The sequence below is a fragment of the Aegilops tauschii genome, chromosome 7 (assembly GCF_002575655.3).
Source record: "Aegilops tauschii subsp. strangulata cultivar AL8/78 chromosome 7, Aet v6.0, whole genome shotgun sequence".
NCBI lineage: Eukaryota > Viridiplantae > Streptophyta > Magnoliopsida > Poales > Poaceae > Aegilops > Aegilops tauschii.
In genome coordinates this window covers 73,586,067-73,606,236 of record NC_053041.3, presented here as the reverse complement: position 1 = coordinate 73,606,236, position 20,170 = coordinate 73,586,067, and the positions used below count along the sequence as shown (strand labels likewise).

The window sequence follows — 20,170 nt, the reverse complement described above, 5'->3', positions numbered from 1 at the left end:
AACTTACCTGGCCAGCCCAGCCCACCAGGGTCGTTGTGGTCTTCTTCAACCTCTGCCAGTAGGCAGAGGCGAAGTCACGCACGTGCGCGCTGGGAGGTCGCCACCTCCTGCTTCGCGCTGGAGGCCCAGCCCTCTCCCTTCTCCGCTCCTGGAGACGTCCCGTGACCCCCTGCACCTCTCCCCTCTCTCTGGTCGTTCTCCCTCCTTCCCCTCGCGTTCCCGCAGCCACCCGAGAGCCAACCGTCGCCGCCGTGTTTCGCTCGCGTGGCCGCCGTCGTCACCAAGCGCCACCGGCCGGCCCCAGAGCTACGCCGTGCTGATTCATGTCCCGTCGCTGAAGATCACGAGCCCGGAGGCCCTGCATCCTCGTCGCCATCATCATCCCCTTCCTCGGGCGACCGAGATCGCCGTCGTCGGGTTGCTTCGCTCGAGCCGTCCCCGAGCCCGCTGAGACCTCCGCCGACCTCTCTGTGAGCTCCCCTGCCTCTCCCCTAGCTTTTGTTCTCGTTTGGCTGCCGAAGCCGCCGTTCCCATCCTGGCCGAGAACCACCGCCGCCGCGGACTCGTTTCTGACGAGCTCCGGCTCCCCCGCACATTGCCGCCTGCTTCCCTGGATGCGCCGTGCTCGGGCTACCCCCTGGTGCCCTTAACCGCCCCTCCCGAGGCCTCAAACGCGGATTCCGCCGCGACCAGTGGTCGCCGGCGACGAGCCGTCGCCTGAGCCACTAATCGGTGGCCCCCGCGGTCAGGAGATTAGTTAAGGCTAATCACCGCCCCTTAGAGCATCTCTAGTGGATGGTGTATATGGAGGTGGATGCTAAATATACACGATCAAAATCAAAAAATGTCTCCCAGTGGATCGTGTATCAGGTCGTGTACCTGTACACGTCGCTCCCACGAGCGTACCTGGCGTGGGAGTAAACAGGACCGAACCACGCCCGTGGGCTCGCTCCCGCTCCAGTTCCTCCCGCTCCCGCTCCCGGCCGCCTCCCCAAGGTCGCCGTCGCCCCTCTCCGGCCGCCGCCCAAGGTCGCCGTCGCGTCTCCTCTCCGGCCGCCGCCAAAGGTAACCATTATTTCCTTTCTCGCAAGCGGGAGCAGAGGGGTGGCGGAGCGGGCGCGCGGTGGGGGGGAGGGGGGAGATGCAGGGGCGGCGGAGCGGTGGGGGGGAAGGGGGGAGATGCAGGGGCGGCGGCCGGGCGCGCGGTGGGGGGAGGGGGGAGATGCAGGGGCGGCGGCCGGGCGCGCGGTGGGGAGGAGGGGGGAGATGCAGGGGCGGCGGAGCGGTGGGGGGGAGGGGGGAGATGCAGGGGCGGCGGCCGGTCGCGCCTGTCTGCTAGGGCGGCGGCCGGACGAGCGGCGCCGTGGGGAGGGGGGAGATGCAGGGGCAGCGGCCGGACGAGCGGCGCCGTGGGGAGATGCAGGGGCGGCGGCCGCACGCCCTGCAGCCCGATCTGGCGGCGGCGCCGGTGCCGGCGCGCGCCCTGGCGCGGGGACGGGGGGCTGGGCGACGGCCGGGTGGGGGGAGGGGGGAGATGCAGGGGCAGCGGCCGGGGGCTGGGCGACGGCCGGGTGGGGGGGAGGGGGGAGATGCAGGGGCAGCGGCCGGGGGCTGGGCGACGGCCGGGTGGGGGGGAGGTCGGATTTGGCTAGAGTCCCCATTCACAGGAATGAGTGATTTGGCTGTCCTTCAGTCAACTTAATATTTTGCATCTCGTTCAATAATTTTTTGCTTGTCAATTTGATGCCAGATTGTGGTCTAAAATAGCTGTGCATTGGTTGCTTGTAGATGGATGCTGACCAAAGCTTCTTGGACACCCTTGGTTTTGGTTACATGCAAACCCAACCAGAAAGTCCAATTGGAGAGCAGGCAACTCCATCAACTCAGCATCAAGCAACACCATCAACGCAGCAACGTTCTGCAATAATAGAGAAAGGAAAATCCAACAAAGGAAAAAATTGGTGTAGTGATGAGGAGAAGGTTCTCATAGCAGCATGGGCAAATACAAGTTTGGATATTGTTGGGACTGATCAAAACCGAGATGCTTATTGGGCTAGAATTTCAGAGTACTACAACACACACAAGGAATCGTCATGGCCGGAGCGTAATCCTAATGCAATCAATTGCCGTTACACATTGATTAACAGAGAGACCTCCAAATTTTGTGGTTGCCTTCAGCAGATTTTAAATAAGGAAGAAAGTGGAAGGACTATAGCAGAAAAGGTATGCGCAATATTCTACTTCTATATGTGCTGTGCAATATGTGATGTGCAATATTCTATATGTGTTGTGCATTTGTTAACAATATATTTATATGTGCAGACAAACGATGCACACATTCTGTTCAAGGAAATGGATGTTAAAAAAAAACGGCCTTTCACATTGATGCATTGCTATATAGAGTTTGCAAAGTATCCAAAGTGGCAGACAAGAGAACTTGAAACTTCTCTTAAGAAACAAAAGAAAACCATTGATGAAAGTCCAGGCAGAGCCACCAATGATCCGTCAGATGCATCCTCGGTACGCACTGATGCAACCTCGATACACACTGATGCTCTTGAACATGAGAAAAGACCTGATGGTGTTAAGAAGGACAAGAGAGGTAAAGCTGATGAGAATGCTTGCAAGCTGTCATTAGAAACTGTGTGGGCAGCAAAGCAAGAGAAGGATGAGATCAAAGAAGCGGCAAGAAATGCTCGCTATGCACAGCAATTTGAATTGCGAAAAGAGGAGATTGCACTCAGAAAGAAGGAGGATGCACGAAACGAGAGGGAGGATGCACGGAGACAGTTTGAATTAGATGAGAGGGTCATGCTGATCGACACTAGTGGTATGACTGATGTGCAAAAGCAGTTCTACCAAGCTAAGCAGAATGAGATCCTTGCTCGAGGCCTAGAGTAATGTGAGCTATTTGATATGTGAGCTATATGAACTATCTACTGCTTTCCGCTAGTTGCTGTATGAACTATTTGATAACATCACTCATTGCATAAATATTTTATTGATAGCTATAAATTCATGGATTACATCACTCATTGCATAAATTAAAACTAGATGAAAAGAAACGGATTACAGACTTATAACTAGGACATCACTCGTTTCCAAACTTTTGCCACACATGGTCAATTAGATCAAGTTTAAGCTGATCATGTTCACCTTGATTTCTAATCCGGTGAGTCATCTGAATAAAAGAGCTCAGTTGTTCCGCATGAGTACGAGAGACCGTGACTCTTTCTCCCATTGCCTCAAAAGTGCAGCTTTGCCGACCAGTTTGTCGCTCCTCTTCAACTATCATATTGTGCATTATGACACAAGCTTTCATGACATCACCGATTTCTTTACGTTTCCATCCTTTAGCAGGTCCACGAACAATGGCAAAACGGGATTGAAGAACTCCAAAGGCTCGTTCCACATCTTTCCTAGCCCCCTCTTGCCTCTTGGCAAAAGTTTTATGTTTTCTGGTATCTGGAGCTGGTATGCTCTTCACAAATGTTGCCCACCGTGGATAGATACCATCTGCAAGATAATACCCCATTGTGTATTGATGGCCATTGATGCTATAATTCACTGGAGGAGTTTGGCCTTCAGCTAGCTTTGTAAAAACAGGAGAACGTTGAAGAACATTTATATCATTCAGAGACCCTGGTAAACCAAAATAAGCATGCCAAATCCAAAGATCTTGTGAAGCAACTGCTTCCAAGATCATAGTGGGCTCGCTGACATGGCCTTTAAACATGCCATGCCATTTTTTGGGGCAATTTTTCCAACCCCAGTGCATGCAATCTATGCTCCCTAACATACCAGGAAATCCTCTTTCCTCCCCTATTGCAAGTAACCTAGCAATGTCTTCTTCATTTGGAGATCTCAGGTACCTTTCCCCAAAAACTTCACAAACTTTGATCACAAATTTCTTGCAAGACTCCAAATTAGTAGCCTCAGCGGACCGGATGTACTCATCAGCACCATCAGCTGCTATTCCATATGTTAGCATCCGCATTGCCGCGGTCATCTTTTGCAGAGGATGTAACCCAAGAGCTCCAGAAGCACTTCTTTTTTGAGTAAAATAACCATCATAATCATGCTCAAGTATACCATCGGCTACGCGTTTGAACAAATTACGGGACATCCTAAATCTGTGCATAAAAAGTAAATGAGACAGGGAAATGAAAAAAGGGCTAAAGCAGAGAAGTGTAGTAACTTCGTCGAAACAAATGTTCGGGATAGCGAGGAACTTCTTTGAAGTAGTCGTCCCACAGAAGAACAAATCCGGCATCTCTTCCTCGATTGATTGTTTGACGTCCATGCTTGGAACCGCCATGGCGTCGAGCGTTCATCCTCTCTTCCTCCTCGCGCTCGGCGAATGCTGCAAGTATGAGTTCATCGTCGCCAGATGAAGATGACGAAGAACTCATGTCCAAAGTGGATGTGTTCATTGTGTTGCGTGAGAGACGATAGAGAAATCTAGGTGAGAAGAGAAGTCACAGATAGAAGTGCTAGAAGAAAGATGGCAGGGGTGGTTTATATAGAGAAATACGACCGTTGAAAATATAGCCGTTGAAAATATAGCCGTTTGAAAATATAGCCGTTGGAATATACACGTCCAAATTTACACGTTCCACTGAAAAACTGAGAGGTGTATATTTTAGCAAGGTGTATATGAACGTGTATATGGAGATATACACGTCCAAATTTACACCATCCACTAGAGATGCTCTTAGTGACACTGACGGGTGGCCCCTGCTTGTTTAATTAGCGAGCAAAACAAATAGTTAGTTTAAATAACCCTCTATTAACACTGTGCCACTGACGTAGCTCCAAAAAAAATGATTTGGAAATTTCAGAAAATGTTGGAAACTTTGAAAAATCATATAAATTCAACCGTAGCTCCAAATGAAATAAATTATATATGAAAAATGATCAGAAAAATCCAATCTATCTGTCTATTGCATTTACATGCATATTGGAACAACTTAAAGTTGCTGAATTGGACAAAACCATTAAATGGCATTTAAACAAATACATATGGAGTTTGAATTTGAATCTTTGATTCAAACCAACTTCATTTAATCTGGTTGCTAGATGCATTAGCTCAAATCACATCATATTGCCATGTCATGATCATGCATCATACTGTTGCATAGCATTAATTGTGTTCTCTCTTGTTTGCCGGTGTTTGTCCCCTCTCAGTAGACATTGTTCCGACGATGAGATCGATGACACCGATGAAGAGCTATACTATCTTCAGAAGTGCCAGGCAAGCAAAACCCCCTTGTTCATTCCGATACAAACCCATTCTCTCGCTCCTGCTCTATTTACTGCATTAGGACAACAACGATTCAACTGTTGCATGCTGCGGTAGTTGAACCCCTATCCTCTGCATGACCTGTCTTTGCCACAGTAAATAGATGAAACCCACTAGCATGAGCAGGAGTTGTTTGAGCCCTGATGTGCCTACTCATTCATGCTTGTTTGTCATGCCTACTATTGCTTAGAGTTGTGTCAGGTCCGGTTCATCGGGGATGAATTGTAAGTGTGTGAACATGTCCTACTATTGAGAGTTAAGTGTGTGAACACGATTTGGTAAAGGTATCGGTGAGGGGCCATGTAGGATTACATGGTGGGTTGTCTCATTGAAGCCGTCCCCAGGAACTGAGTTCTGTGTTTGTGATCCATGAACATTTACTACCACACATTGGGTTCCGGTAACTCGACCCCTCTCAACGTATTAATCATCTTGATCTCTGTCCAGGAGTTCCAACTAGTTTCTGGTGTTTGTAGGTTGTGTTAGTAGTCTACCAAGTGGCACCCGGTACAGGTGGGCTTGGGACAGACTAGGCACAGTGGCACGCTATACCAAGTGGCACCCGGATGGTGGGCTTGGGAACCCTGCTCACATCGTTTGGGGCCGTGAGCGACACCCCGGCCGGATCTCCTTGCGGATGGAACCCGAATAGGCGATAAACCTGGACTAGAGACTTGTGTGGTTAGTCAGGTCATGGCCGACTCCCTCGCCAGGCTTCCGCTTGAAGGTTGCCGAGATACACAATGTGTACATGGTGGTAAGTGGCGAGAGCGTGTGTGAAGAGGTACACCCTTGCAGGGTTAACATCATCTATTCGAATAGCCGTGTCCGCGGAAAAGGACTTCTGGGTTGCGTGTACAGTTCATAGACAAGTGAAAGTGGATACTCTAAAATGCGCAAGATAAGCGTGAGTGCTATGGATGGCGTTCTTGTAGGGAGATGGGAACGGATCCATAGTGGTGTATTGATATGGTGAATATGTGGACTCATGTGCGCCACCTCAACAGAGTTACTTGCAGTTGTAGTTTAGGTTAGCCACCGAGTCAAAGCTAGCTTGCTGTAGTTAAACTCCACCAATCCTTTGTTGATACCGATGCATATGTAGATAGTTCTGACGTAAGTCTTGCTGGGTACATTTGTACTCACGTTTGCCTATTTTATGTTTTGCAGAGAGACGTCAGTCTCGCTAGTAGTTCCGGATGGAGTTCGACGTTTAGATCGTTACCTCAGCTACGATCTTGTACCCTTGGGAGGGTCTTGTAGATAGTCAGGCTTCTTAGCCTTTTTCATTTGTAGTTGTATGTACTCAGACATGTTTATGCTTCCGCTCGATGCTTGTATGCTCTATATGTTGGGTCATGAGACCATGATTGTAATACTTGGCTCCTCGGAGCCTAATGAATAAATACTTGAGTCGTAGAGTTATGTTGTGATGCCATGTTGTATTTACACATATCGAGCATATTGTGTGTATGATTGAAATGCTTGGTATGTGTGGGATCTGACAACCTAGTTGTTTATCCTTGGTAGCCTCTCTTATGGGGAAATGTAGTCTTGTGCTTCCATGAGCCATAGTAGTCCGCTACAGCCCGGTTCACCGGAGTCCTGCTAGCCCAGCACTACTCCTCCGGAACACTTGACTGGCCGACATGTGATTCACTTCGTTCCTGTGTCTGTCCCTTTGGGGAAATGTCACACGGTGACATTCGGAGTCCTGCCTAGCCTGCTACAGCCCGGTTCACCGGAGTCCTGTTAGCATAGTGCTACAGCCCGGATTCGCACGCTGCTGACCGACATGCTCGATGTTGATTCATGTATGCCTGTCCCCGTAAGTTAGTGCCACTTTGGGTTCACGACTAGTCATGTCGGCCCGGGTTCTCTGTCATATGGATGCTAGCGACACTATCATATACGTGAGCCAAAAGGCGCAAACAGTCCCGGGCCATGGTAAGGTGACACCCATGAGAATACCGTGCGTGAGGCCGCAATGTGATATGAGGTGTTACCGGCTAGATCGATGTGACTTAGAATCGGGGTCCTGACAGCTTTGGTATCAGAGCCTGACTGCCTGTAGGATTACCAAGCCAAACTGGTCGAAGTTGAGTCTAGAAATGCTTTAGTTATATAAGGGAATTGATTGTGGAAGGGAGCGTAAGGCTCTTTTTACTCCTTTACCTTATGCCCTTCTGATCTGAGTCAACCCCTTCCTTTCTACGGGGATTAAGAACTAGGCTTCTCATCTTTCTATCAGGATCACGTGTTACTTATCCGTAGAATCTTAGGATTGTTGGTTCCAGGCCTCAGTTCATTTTCTACTACTTTTAGTATGTTGTCATTTGAACCAGAACCTTGATATGATGTTGTTAAGTGACTATGCAAATCTTTGTGAACGTCTCAAATCTTTCTGAGCATTTACAGCCGTTATGCTGTCCGAGTCATCCCAGGTTTCTAAATAGTCTGATGCATTTGTAAATCCCTCCTTACCGTTTTGAAGTTTCTTTGTGCCAGATTAAGCACACTAATCGGTCTGTTGAGGTACTCCGTTGCCTTGACATGTATGTTGGAGTTAGTATTACGACCCTAGGTGTCTTCAAGAACCACTCAGTAACTTAGCAATGCTTTGTATGCCCAGTGTGATGATTCTGGCCATTATTCTCGAAAGCATCCCGTGATGCCATTTAGTTAGTAGGCATTCTATTTCTGGGTTCTTGAGCCCAAGATTCACTCTACTTACCTCGTGTTGATAGTGTTGCTCGTACCTTTAGGATATTTGTAACCTTTGCGATAGTTCTCGCGGTCCGTGGTATTTCCTTCTTCCAAATACCATGAACGGCTTATGGCAGAAGTTCTATTGAACCAAAAGATCACAACCAGAGTGCTCTTGACGAGTCCTCGATGCTATGTTGTTACTCTGCCAGTTCTACCTTCTCCGCATGGGTTATCCGGAAGAAATATGTTGAGCTTTGCTCGACATACTAATCTATGCATCCACAACTCAGAAAGATATATGTTCCTTTGAGTTGTCTCTCTCTTTAGTTGTATCCTGATCTCCGTCTATAATTTGATAGTCAAGAGCATGTCATACATTCATGCTCATTGATACCTCATATTCTTGTGGGCTATCAAGCCATTCTAATCCAGAATGACTAGGAGAAACAAACTCCAGCACCTCATCCATTTCTTGGATTGGGTCAAAGCAATTGTATTCCAAAGATCAAAATGCCAATCTAGCTTTTGTTCCGTTCTACCCTGGAGTATTACCATCTTATGTCAAGAATGTTATGGGAACTGCACACCATCTTATGAATTCTTGATACAGTGATACTTCTCGCCATCATTACTCATTCCTCGGTCCCGTGTTGTCGCAACCGGAGAGCCGGCAAGTGAATTGTGATGTGTGAAATCAATAATCCGAGCAACTCGTTGCTTGGTAGTAAATGGACAATATTCTCATTCTTAGCGTGTTGGTTATTGAATCATCATTCTAAGATAGATTGTGCTACCTAGTCCTTATTTCTGGTGCACTCTTCGATCAAAGAGTTAGGATTATTCTATCCCTTGCTTATTTGATCATATCATCTTGCTCTGAAAAGCAAGATTGTTCTCGAGCTTAGTAACATGTCGGTGGTTCGTGATGTTTCAAATATCTTCTCGAAAGTATTACCAGGTTGTCACCTGACCGCTATGTTCAATTCGTGATCATGTTGGTTTTCCTGCAAACCACCCATTCCCCAAGATTATGTGTTGGATCCCCTGAACTAGTTGGTTAAGCTAAACAATAACTTGGAGAGTTGGAAGATAAAAGCTTTCCCGACTTAGTTCATTCCAAAGGGATATTGTTGTGTGTGTGTGTGTTGAAGAAGGATCGATGATATCTTCATTGATTGATCCTCATGATCAATTGTTGGATCTATTGTCCTGTCCAAACTTTGATTTGAGTGTGGGCAATCCTTAAATCAAATCAGAGCCAACGATATTCGTAATGTTGTCATACTCATGGTTGTTTCCTCGAGCATACACCATTACATCCTTGGGTCTGACAAATGCTATCACCGTGTTCACTTAATTGTGGAATTCCATCTATATGGAAGCCTGGATGGTTTGTTGTTGAGCCCATTGACAACCTTTTCATCTTGTCCATGATTCATGTTGAACATCTAAGTTAGCGTTGGAAACTTTTGAAAGCATTTTCTTCGTGCTAGTTCATGAGGTACATGTTTGGATGAGAGAAGTGATCTCCTCTAATTCACGTGTATCTGATGCAAGTTGCTGCCGTGGGTTCGAGAAAGGTTGTTTTTGCTTCCTCTGGAATCATCCCAAGTGAGCCATGCATGTGCAAAGTATTCTGTGGTCTGTTGACTGATCATCTTCGTTCCATATGAATTCCGTAGCACACCAAGCCACTGACTGATATGTTCTAGGAAAAGGAGTTAAGTGTAAATCCATGGTAAGGCACAAGACTTCGATATCCTTGATGATGTTTCCCCACCTGAACTCGGTAGTGTTTCCTTGTAAGACTACTGTGCGGTCATGCTTGTCCGGGACAGCGTGTTCACATGCGTGTAGCAGAACCAGCTCATGTTTTGGAGCTTGCTATTGCAGTTGATTTCTCGAGAATATCGCAACGTCATCTCGTCGGTTTGTGTTGCAAACTTTCTTTCCAGACACGTTGTCTGAAATATCCTGACACCAACATGATCTGAATCTCAGGCAGACATGATGGTTGGACCTTTTCCCAGGAATTATAATGTTGGTCTTTCTAAACCGGTAAGGTGGATGTCGTGGCCAACACACCCAGCCGGAAGACCTATTATTGTAGTATCCTGATTGATAAAGTTGGCCACCTCCCCATAAGGATTCCGTAGGATTTACTTCCGTAGTTATTCCTTATGGATTCCTATGCTCCCGAAGTCTGACCTTTTACTTGATGTTCTAGATACCAAACCATATCTATAAATGGGTTACACTAGCACATCAAGGGGAACATTAGAAGCGGAGTGCTAAATGTCTCTCGGTCGATCATCCAGATTTCGTTCCCTTGGCCTCGCTAAGGTGAAATCTGAGAAAGTGTTGTCTTACTTTGCATCTGCATCGTCCATCACTATTCATCATGGTAGTATGTTGTGTTGCCAGGATCCTTGACACGGATGTTGGTAGAACCTTGATGAATATGGAAATGCTCAAGTTCTTTGGAGCAGGCGGACGCAAAATCATCCCTTGTGTTGTTTTCAACAAGGTAGTCCACATCATCCACTCTAGTCAGGGTATGCCATCCCTTCTTACTCCGGCAAACGATTGTTGTGATTTGTCTTAGGTTGGTATAAGAGTTTCAATGATCTCCGAATCAAAAGTAATTCTTTTTGCCACTTGAGGGAATATTTCTACAAGTCACCTTCCCTAAGGTGCCATTATGGAACCATGGCAGATAACTCCTCGTTATCTTGAAACCATGCACCATCTTTTTCAGCGTGGAATTTTGCTTAACAACTTGAATCTTCATTCTCTGTTTCACTCCATCCCTCTGGATGTATGCTTCGTGTCTTAGCTCAAGAGATGTTCAACATCTCATTCCGTGAGTTGATCGTGAGTTGCTCGATCTTTAAGAAGATCGATTCCTATGGAGTTGTCACTGCCCTCGTGTTTGATGAAGAACTCGAAAGCAGAGTTGCCAAGACCAAGATGATGCAAGGAATCGATGCTCCTATGAGGTGCAAGTTGGATCATGAAGATCGTGTTATCTTTGTATCCCCTCTGTCCTCTTACCTCACATCCTGAATCTCGGGACAAGATTCTTGTTTAGTGGGGGTGAGTTGTCACATCCCTAGTTTTGGTATGCTCTGAGCTAGCTAGTCATGTGTTGCATCATGTTTAAATTCTTTTGAATTGGAAATGGGGATTGATCAAACCCTAGCACTTTGAAATTCAATTAGGTCTAGTAAAAAATGCTTTCAATGAACCAAAGTGCCCTTCATCAATGTTTGCTAATTTTGGCAAGGCTTTGGATCCAAACTAAAAATATTGAACATTTTTAAGGAATATTTTGGGACTTTGAATTTAAATCGTTATCCTATTTGAATTTGAATTTATATTCATATAATTAGAATATAACTTCAAATGCCACTGAAATGTTTTATGTGCTTTGGACAAGTCCATCTAGCAACATAAACATATTTCAGAGAAGTAGGCACTGGTTTTGAATCTTGTTTGAATTTAAAACAGTGGCCAAGTGAATAAAAAGAAAACAAACAGAAAATAAAACAGAACAGAGCAGAAAGAACTCACCTAGCCCAACTTACCTGGCCAGCCCAGCCCACCAGGGGCGTTGTGGTCTTCTTCAACCCCTGCCAGTAGGCAGTGGCGAAGTCACGCACGCGCGGGCTGGGGGTCGCCACCTGTTGCTTCGCGCTGGAGGCTCAGCCCTCTCCCTTCTCCGCTCCTGGAGACGTCCCGTGACCCCCCTGCACCTCTCCCCTCTCTCTGGTCGTTCTCCCTCCTTCCCCTCGCGTTCCCGCAGCCACCCGAGAGCCAGCCATCGCCGCCGTGCTTCGCTCGTGTGGACGCCGTCGTCACCAAGCGTCACCGGCTGGCCCCAGAGCTACGCCGTGCTGAGCCACGTCCCGCCACCGGATATCACGAGCCCGGAGGCACTGCATCCCCGTCACCATCATCGTCCCCTTTCTTGGGCGACCGAGATCGCCGTCGTCGGTTTGCTTTGCTCGAGCCGTCCCCGATCCCGCTGAGACCTCCGCCGACCTCTCTGTGAGCTCCTCTGCCTCTCCCCTAGCTTCCGTTCTTGTTTGGCCGCCGAAGCCACCGTTCCCGTCCTGGCCGAGAACCACCGCCGCCACAGACTCGTTCCGACGAGCTCCGGCGCCCCCGCACCCAGCCGCCTGCTTCCCTGGATGCGCGCGTGCTCGGGCTACCCCCTGGTGCCCTTAGCCGCCGCTCCCGAGGCCTCAAACGCGGATTCAGCCGCGACCAGTGGTTGCCGGCGATGAGCCGTCGCCTGAGCCATTAATCAGTGGCCCCCGCCGGTCAGGAGATTAGTTAAGGCTAACCACCGCCCCTTAGTGACACTGAAGGGTGGCCCTGCTTGTTTAATTAGTGGGCAAAACAAATAGTTAGTTTAAATAACCCTCTGTTAACACTATGCCACTGACGTGTGGACCCCACATGTCAGGTTTGACCTGGACCCGGTCAGCTGATCTACTGATGTCAGTGTGACGTCATGCTGACGCAGTAAGCACTTTCTGGAATATTTCTATTTCAAAAATGATTTGGAAATTTCTGAAAATGTTGCAAATTTGAAGAATCATAGAAATTCAACCGTAGCTCCAAATGAAATAAATTATATATGAAAAATGATCAGACAAATCCAATATATCTATTTGTTGCATTTACATGCATGTTGGAACAACTTAAAGTTGCTGAATTGGACAAAACAATTAAATGGCATTTAAACAAATACATATGGAGTTTGAATTTGAATCTTTGATTCAAATCTACTTCATTTAATCTGGTTGCTAGATGCATTAGCTCAAATCACATCATATTGCCATGTCATGATCATGCATCATACTGTTGCATTGCATTGATTGTGTTCTCTCTTGTTTGCCGGTGTTTGTCCCCTGTCAGTAGACATTGTTCCGACGATGAGATCGATGACACCGATGAAGAGCTATACTATCTTCAGAAGTGCCAGGCAAGCAAAACCCCCTTGTTCATTCCGATACAAACCCATTCTCTCGCTCTTGCTCTCTTTTACTGCATTAGGACAACAACGATTCAACTGTTGCATGCTGCGGTAGTTGAACCCCTATCCTCTGCATGACCCGTCATTTCCACAGTAAATAGATGAAACCCACTAGCATGAGTAGGAGTTGTTTGATCCCTGATGTGCCTACTCATTCATGCTTGTTTGTCATGCCTGCTATTGCTTTGAGTTGTGTCAGGTCCGATTCATCGGGGATAAATTGTAAGTGTGTGAACATGTCCTACTATTGAGAGCTAAGTGTGTGAACATGATTTGGTAAAGGTATCGGTGAGGGGCCACGTAGGAGTACATGGTGGGTTGTCTCATTGAATCCGTCCTCAGGAACTGAGTTCTGTGTTTGTGATCCATGAACAGTTACTACCACACATTGGGTTCCGGTAACTCGACCCCTCTCAATTTATTAATCATCTTGATCTCTGTCCAGGAGTTGCAACTAGTTTCTGGTGTTTCTAGGTAGTGTTAGTAGTCTACCAAGTGGCACCCGGTACAGGTGGGCTTGGGACAGACTAGGCACAGTGGCACGGTGTACCAAGTGGCACCCGGATGGTGGGCTTGGGAACCCTGCTCACATCGTTTGGGGCCGTGAGCGACACCCCGGTCGGATCTCCTTGCGGATGGAACCCGAATAGGCGATAAACCTGGACTAGAGACTTGTGTGGTTAGTCAGGTTGTGGCCGACTCCCTCGCCAGGCTTCCGCTTAAAGGTTGCCGACATACACAACGTGTATATGCTGGTAAGTGGCGAGAGCGTGTGTGAAGAGGTACACCCCTGCAGGGTTAACATCATCTATTCGAATAGCCGTGTCCGCGGAAAAGGACTTCTGGGTTGCCTGTACAGTTCATAGACAAGTGAAAGTGGATACTCTAAAATGCGCAGGATAAGCGTGAGTGCTATGGATGGCGTTCTCGTAGGGAGACGGGAGCGGATCCATAGTGGTGTATTGATATGGTGAATATGTGGACTCGTGTGCGCCACCTCAACAGAGTTACTTGCGGTTGTAGTTCAGGTTAGCCACCGAGTCAAAGCTAGCTTGCTGCAGTTAAACTCCACCACTCCTTTATTGATACCGATGCATATGTAGATAGTTCTGATGTAAGTCTTGCTGGGAACATTTGTACTCACGTTTGCTTATTTTATGTTTTGCAGAGAGACGTCAGTCTCGCTCATAGTTCCGCGTGGACTTCAACGTTTAGGTTGTTACCTCAGCTACGATCTTGTACCCTTGGGAGGGTCTTGTAGATAGTCAGGCTTCTCAGCCTTTTTCATTTGTAGTTGTCTTTACTCAGACATGTTTATGCTTCCGCTCGATGCTTGTATGCTCTGTATGTTGGGTCATGAGACCATGATTGTAATACTTGGCTCCTCGGAGCCTAATGAATAAATACTTGAGTCGTAGAGTTATGCGGTGATGCCATGTTGTATTTACACATATCGAGCATATGGTGTGTATGATTGAAATGCTTGGTATGTGTGGGATCCGACAACCTAGTTGTTTATCCTTGGTAGCCTCTCTTATGGGGAAATGTAGTCTTGTGCTTCCATGAGACATAGTAGTCCGCTACAGCCTGGTTCACCAGAGTCCTGCTAGCCCAGCACTAATGCTCCAGAACACTTGACTGCCCGGCATGTGATTCACTTCGTTCCTGTGTCTGTCCCTTCGGGGAAATGTCACGCGGTGACATCTGGAGTCCTGCCTAGCCTGCTATAGCCCGGTTCACCGGAGTCCTGTTAGCCCAGTGCTACAGCCCGGATTCGCACGCTGGTGACCGACATGCTCGATGTTGATTCATGTATGCCTGTCCCCGTAAGTTAGTGCCAGTTTGGGTTCACGATTAGTCATGTCGGCCCGGGTTCTCTGTGATATGGATGCTAGCGACACTATCATATACGTGAGCCAAAAGGCGCAAACGGTCCCGGGCCATGGTAAGGCGACACCCGTGGGAATACCGTGCGTGAGGCCACAAAGTGATATGACGTGTTACTGGCTAGATCGATGTGACTTGGAATTGGGGTCCTGACAAGAAGGGTTCACCACAGCAGGGATCCGCTCTCTAGACAGTCTTTCGCTGCCTCAGATCTTCTACCCCGCCGCCGGCAGCCACGACAACTGCATTACCATCATCAGCTGAGCAGATGACCTTGAGGACTACACGGGTCCACAAGAGAGGTCGCACTCTTCCGTGGCATACGTTATGCGTCGCTTAATATGATGACATGCTACTTTATCGTCGTGTTCACCTATTAGACTCCGAGTCAGGTCCAAACTTATGCTGAAACTTGAGTTTTTAAATGGTTGTGGGGTACATATTGGGGCAGCAATCAGTACTATCTGTCTACTATCTGGTTAATCTCGGGTGTCTACTATGAGTTTCATGTTGGGTGCAAACAAACATCAAAGGAGCCATTATCTGTATTTTTTAACTAAAGCTATTATCTGCCTGCTATCATTGGTTTTGGGTCTATCCACAGTTTGCTACCATCACTCTGGATTTGTGCATGCACTACTATTATAATCTCACTATGTTTTATTCCTATGCATGTCAGTTATTGTGCACAATGGAACTGAACATGTAGAGCAAAAGACACGAGCCTTGCGTGGCAATAAAATTTCATGCAGACGTTGCTCCATGGTGGGCGCAAAGGCAGCCCCCCTCCACCCATTTTGGGTCGTAATCAAGAGGAAGATAACTGTTCTAAGGGGGATTCAGAAGCAGAAGACCACTCCTATTTACCCTATGAGGTCTTCACTCTAACTTGGCATGCTGCTGTTGGTAATATCATGCATATGGTGCCTTGCATTGCTTACTGTATACATCAAAGATGTCATCTGCTTAGTTTAGACATGCTTGTGTCAATGCCATCTGTTTAGTTTCTTTATCGTATATGCAAATCATGCAATGCCATCTTGTCTAGCCAGGCATCATATATGTGAATTTTGCAATGCCACCCTAGTTAGCCAGTCATCTTATATGTGAATTATATCATGAAATCATTTTTTTATTAGGTGTTAAATTTGTCAACAATTTGAGTACATTCAATTACTCTTCCCGTGCATCAGCTATTCGGCACGGTCATGGAAAAATCTAGAGTGGAAACAAGGTCTTCAGAGCAGACAATGCTATCAGAGGAGGATTTAGAGACAGATGACCAGTCCTATTCCCCCCCCCCCCGAGGTGCATGCTCTAACTTGGCAGGGTTATGTTGCTCATATCGTGTGTATGGTATCTTGCATTGCTATGTCATTTGCTTAGTTTAGACATGCTTTCTGTGAATGCCACCTGTTTAGTGTCTAATTACCATATATGTGAATTATGCAATGCCATCTTGTTGCAAGACATTATATATGTGAATTATGCAATGCTATCTTGTTGCAAGGCATTATATATGTGAATTATGCAATGCCATGCTGTTTAGCCAAGCGTCATATATGTGAATTATATCATCCCGTCCTTTTTTTATATTTCTCATTGCTTTTGTCGACAATGTTTGTATATTCAACTGCTCTTACTGTGCATCGGCCATTTGAATTGGTGATGGAGAAATCTGGAGTGAAAACAAGGTCTTTAGAGTAGACAATACTACCCGCTGAAGCAGATATCTTGCTGGTTACAGATAGTTCTTCAGAGGAGGATTCAGAGGCAGATGACCAGTCCTATTATCCCCCTGAGGTGTAGGCTCAAACTTGGCAGGGTTATATTACTCATATCATGCATATGTTGTATTGCAATGCTTAGTTTTTACATCAAATCCACGATATTGAATACCATCTCCTTAGTTGACACATCATATATGCGATTTCCCTCTGCTCACTTCCTTAGTATATAAATCATATATTTGAATTATATCATGCCATGATGTTTACATAGACAGCATGTATCTGAATTATGGCATGCCAACCCATTTTCTAAAGACATAATATAGTTATATCATCTCATCCTATCCAAATAGTCATCATATTTTGAATTATGTCATTCTATCCATGAATTATATCATGCCATCATGTTTCCATCGACGGCATGTTTTTGATTTATGGCATGTCAACCACTTTAATAGACACATCGTATAGTTATATCATGTCATCCTGTTTACATAGTCATCATATTTTGAAGTATCTCATTCTATCCTATTTAGTTAGCCATCATACATGTGAAATTGTGTCATGCTATCCTGTTTAATTAGCCATCATATATGTGAAATTATGTCCTGCTATTCTGTTTGGTTAGACAACATTAATGTGAATTATTTCATGCCCTGTTTTCTTCCCTACTATCCATTGCACCTGTCTATCTTACAATGTCTGTACATTATATTACTTTTCTTGTTTATAAGCCATTTCAATTGGAGGGGGTGATGGCACTATCTGTGGGAGTAAGAACACGGTCTTCAGAAAAGATCGTGCTACCTGTCGATGGAGATAGAACCACGGTTGTACTTGCCCAAGAACCAGCCCCACCACACATAACCCAGACTCACGCAGATTGTACCCCTACCCAGTTGGACGGAGAACCAGCTACACCCCTTCTAACCCCAACCCCAGCAGATAGTAACCCAGTTCCCGTTGACACAACACCGTCTCCACCACAGAGCACCCAAACACGAGCAGTTAGTAAAGCAACTACAGTGCCAAAAGCATGAGGACCACCACTCCGAACCTCAAGCCAACACTTAAAGCAGAAGAAGAATTATTCTCAGGTCAGGTTCCGTAGCTATGGTTCATACTACTTTGCTCTTGCATCACTGTATTTACTCATACCAACTAATTTCAAATTTGAAGGATGCAATTCAAACTCCAATGGCGCAAAAGGTATGTTTTAAACCTGTTTCTTTAACATGTTTGCTGTTGTAACTTGCTCTATGTTGATTTCAGTTTCAATTGAATAAGCAGTTATGTTCTCATGCCATGCACATTACAAGTCTTGTTATTGCTGTGTAGTTTCCCACACTTATATTTTGTCTATGCTGCTTTGTCTTAAATAGATATGATTCGAACTATATCTATCTTGATTTGGCAAGATAAACTAGAATGATATAGACCATACAGTGACCATACTACATAGATATATGTTTGTTTCATGTTGTTATCCTTTCCACCTTACTACTGAACTGGTTTACCAAAATGAGTTTTATATACTACATTGTAAACCTGTGATGTGTTTGTTTGTTTCTCTTTTAGAACGCGAATAAAATATTGAAGGGTACCCCGTTATGCAATGGTAAAGGAAGTAATGCAGATAAGGTTCAAGATAGTGAGACATCCCTGTTGGTCTCCAAGAAAGCTGATAAAACTATATTGAAGACACTGAGACAACCCCAAAGTCCTGTCTTGATGTAGTGTTCGAGTTACTGGCTACTACTGCTGGCACCAGCTCTTCGAACTCGCTGCCTGAATCAGTTCGACTTCTTGAGTCTCAACTTCAAGTTGAAAGACATCGATCAGATGTTATGCAACAGGAAGCCGAAGGACTGAGGAAGTCCCTGTAGAATTCAGATGCATACTTTCTGGTGCAACAGCAAGTGCTGGAGGATTTAAGCGCCAAACAAGAGAAAGTTAATAAGCTGGCTAAGCATCTTGCCAGCATTATGGGTACCCAGGATATTGTTTCTTGAGCTCTTGTAAAGTGGTTTCAGTTCTGGACTTGTTTTGCTGCGGCGTTTATATGCTGTTTTGTTCCCTATATTTGCACTGGTGGCGAACTTTGATGCCTAGTGGATGTAATATGTGTAATAGCCGTGATAGCCTAACATAAGTTGCTTGCTTATTTATTTCCTTATTGTCTTGTTTATTTGTTTTCTTGTAGTCAGTGCAGTTCTTTTTCCGTAGTTTGCTAGTGGCCACAATAACCTATTTTTAAAAACTAGGCCACAATAGCCATGGGCTACATATTTACTCTAGTTAACATGGGCCTCCTACGGGTCGTAGAAACAATGCACCTTCTATGGGCCGTCGAAACAATGGGCCTTCTGCGACGTAGAACAATGGGCCTTATACGGGCCGTAGACACAATGGGCCTTCTACGAGCCGTATCATCAATGGGCGTCCTACGGGCCGTATGATCGGTTGGCCAAACATGGGCCAATAACAGACCACATTATGGCCGTAAATGGGCTAGAGTTGAAATCGTCCGTTCATGGGCCGACCATAACGGGCCGTCGTTAATCGGCCATATTTGATGACGCTATGAAAATGGCCCAATGTATTAACGGGCCACAAACGGCCGACTATAACCACAGGCTGAATTTGGCCCAGAAGCAGAAAATGACAGTAACGGGCCATAAGTAAATGAATGCTACAAATGAGCCCAATAATAAATGGGCCCTGAGAAGGCCGAAAGATAACATGGGCTAGAAACGGCCCAACGGAATAATGGGTCGTTAATAGGTATAAAGTGATACACTGTTCATTACGTGCCAGTTTCACCACGTGCCGTTAATGGGTTTAAAGTGATACACTGTTCAGTACCGGCCAGTTTTACCACGGGCCGTTAATGGGCCGAGAGTTACTAAGGGCCTCATATGGGCCGAAGGACTTCATGGGCCATACATGGGCCGGAAGCTAAAACGGGCTGGAATTATATTGGACGGCCAGATGACGCTACTGGGCCTAATTCGGATAGGCCGTAAGCGGGCCCTGGGTTAGCAGGTTGTAAATGGGCTATATGCGAACAGGCGGCTAACAGGCTTGTCGTGGGCCGGCCCGCCACCTTTTGACCAAGTCAAATGGGCCGGCCTTTTCACAGGAATGGGCCTTTGTTGGGCCGTGCCAAGTGTCGACGTATCATAGGCGCTTTGGGTCCAATGAGTGGATGAAATCTGTCCCAACGGTGAGCCGACATGTGTTTCCTCCAGCCAATGAGGATTTTACACGTGGAAAATCCCCATTGGTCGGGGCTGTTAACGGGTTATCGGATCCAAAACCGGACCCGATAGCTTAACGGCATTCCGTTACGGTGGATGCCACGTGTCGGTCACCCTTGACGAAAGGACATATGTGACGCGCGATTTATCGTCATGGAAGTGGACACTTCCGTGATGATAATTTTGGTAATGTCATGGAACACTTCTACAACATCACAAGTATGACTATCTTGATTCT

At 46.3% G+C, this 20,170-nt stretch overlaps 1 protein-coding gene across 1 annotated transcript; it reads left to right on the top strand.

Annotated features, from left to right (window-relative positions):
• Nucleotides 1–1,378: 1,378 nt before the first annotated feature.
• LOC109785985 (uncharacterized) lies at nt 1,379–2,933 on the top strand. Its single transcript, XM_073503707.1, has 3 exons — nt 1,379–1,468; nt 1,789–2,223; nt 2,323–2,933. The coding sequence occupies exons 1-3, from the start codon at nt 1,379–1,381 to the stop codon at nt 2,899–2,901; spliced, it is 1,104 nt and encodes a 367-aa protein (XP_073359808.1). The 3' UTR covers nt 2,902–2,933.
• Nucleotides 2,934–20,170: the final 17,237 nt, after the last annotated feature.

Excerpts from the sequence above, each read along its gene's own strand:
- LOC109785985 (XM_073503707.1), top strand. The coding sequence starts at position 1,379 with ATGCAGGGGCAGCGGCCGGACGAGCGGCGCCGTGGGGAGATGCAGGGG. Across the intron at positions 1,469-1,788 it reads CCGATCTGGCGGCGGCGCCG|ATGGATGCTGACCAAAGCTT; the intron begins GTGCCGGCGCGC and ends GGTTGCTTGTAG. Across the intron at positions 2,224-2,322 it reads GAAGGACTATAGCAGAAAAG|ACAAACGATGCACACATTCT; the intron begins GTATGCGCAATA and ends TTATATGTGCAG.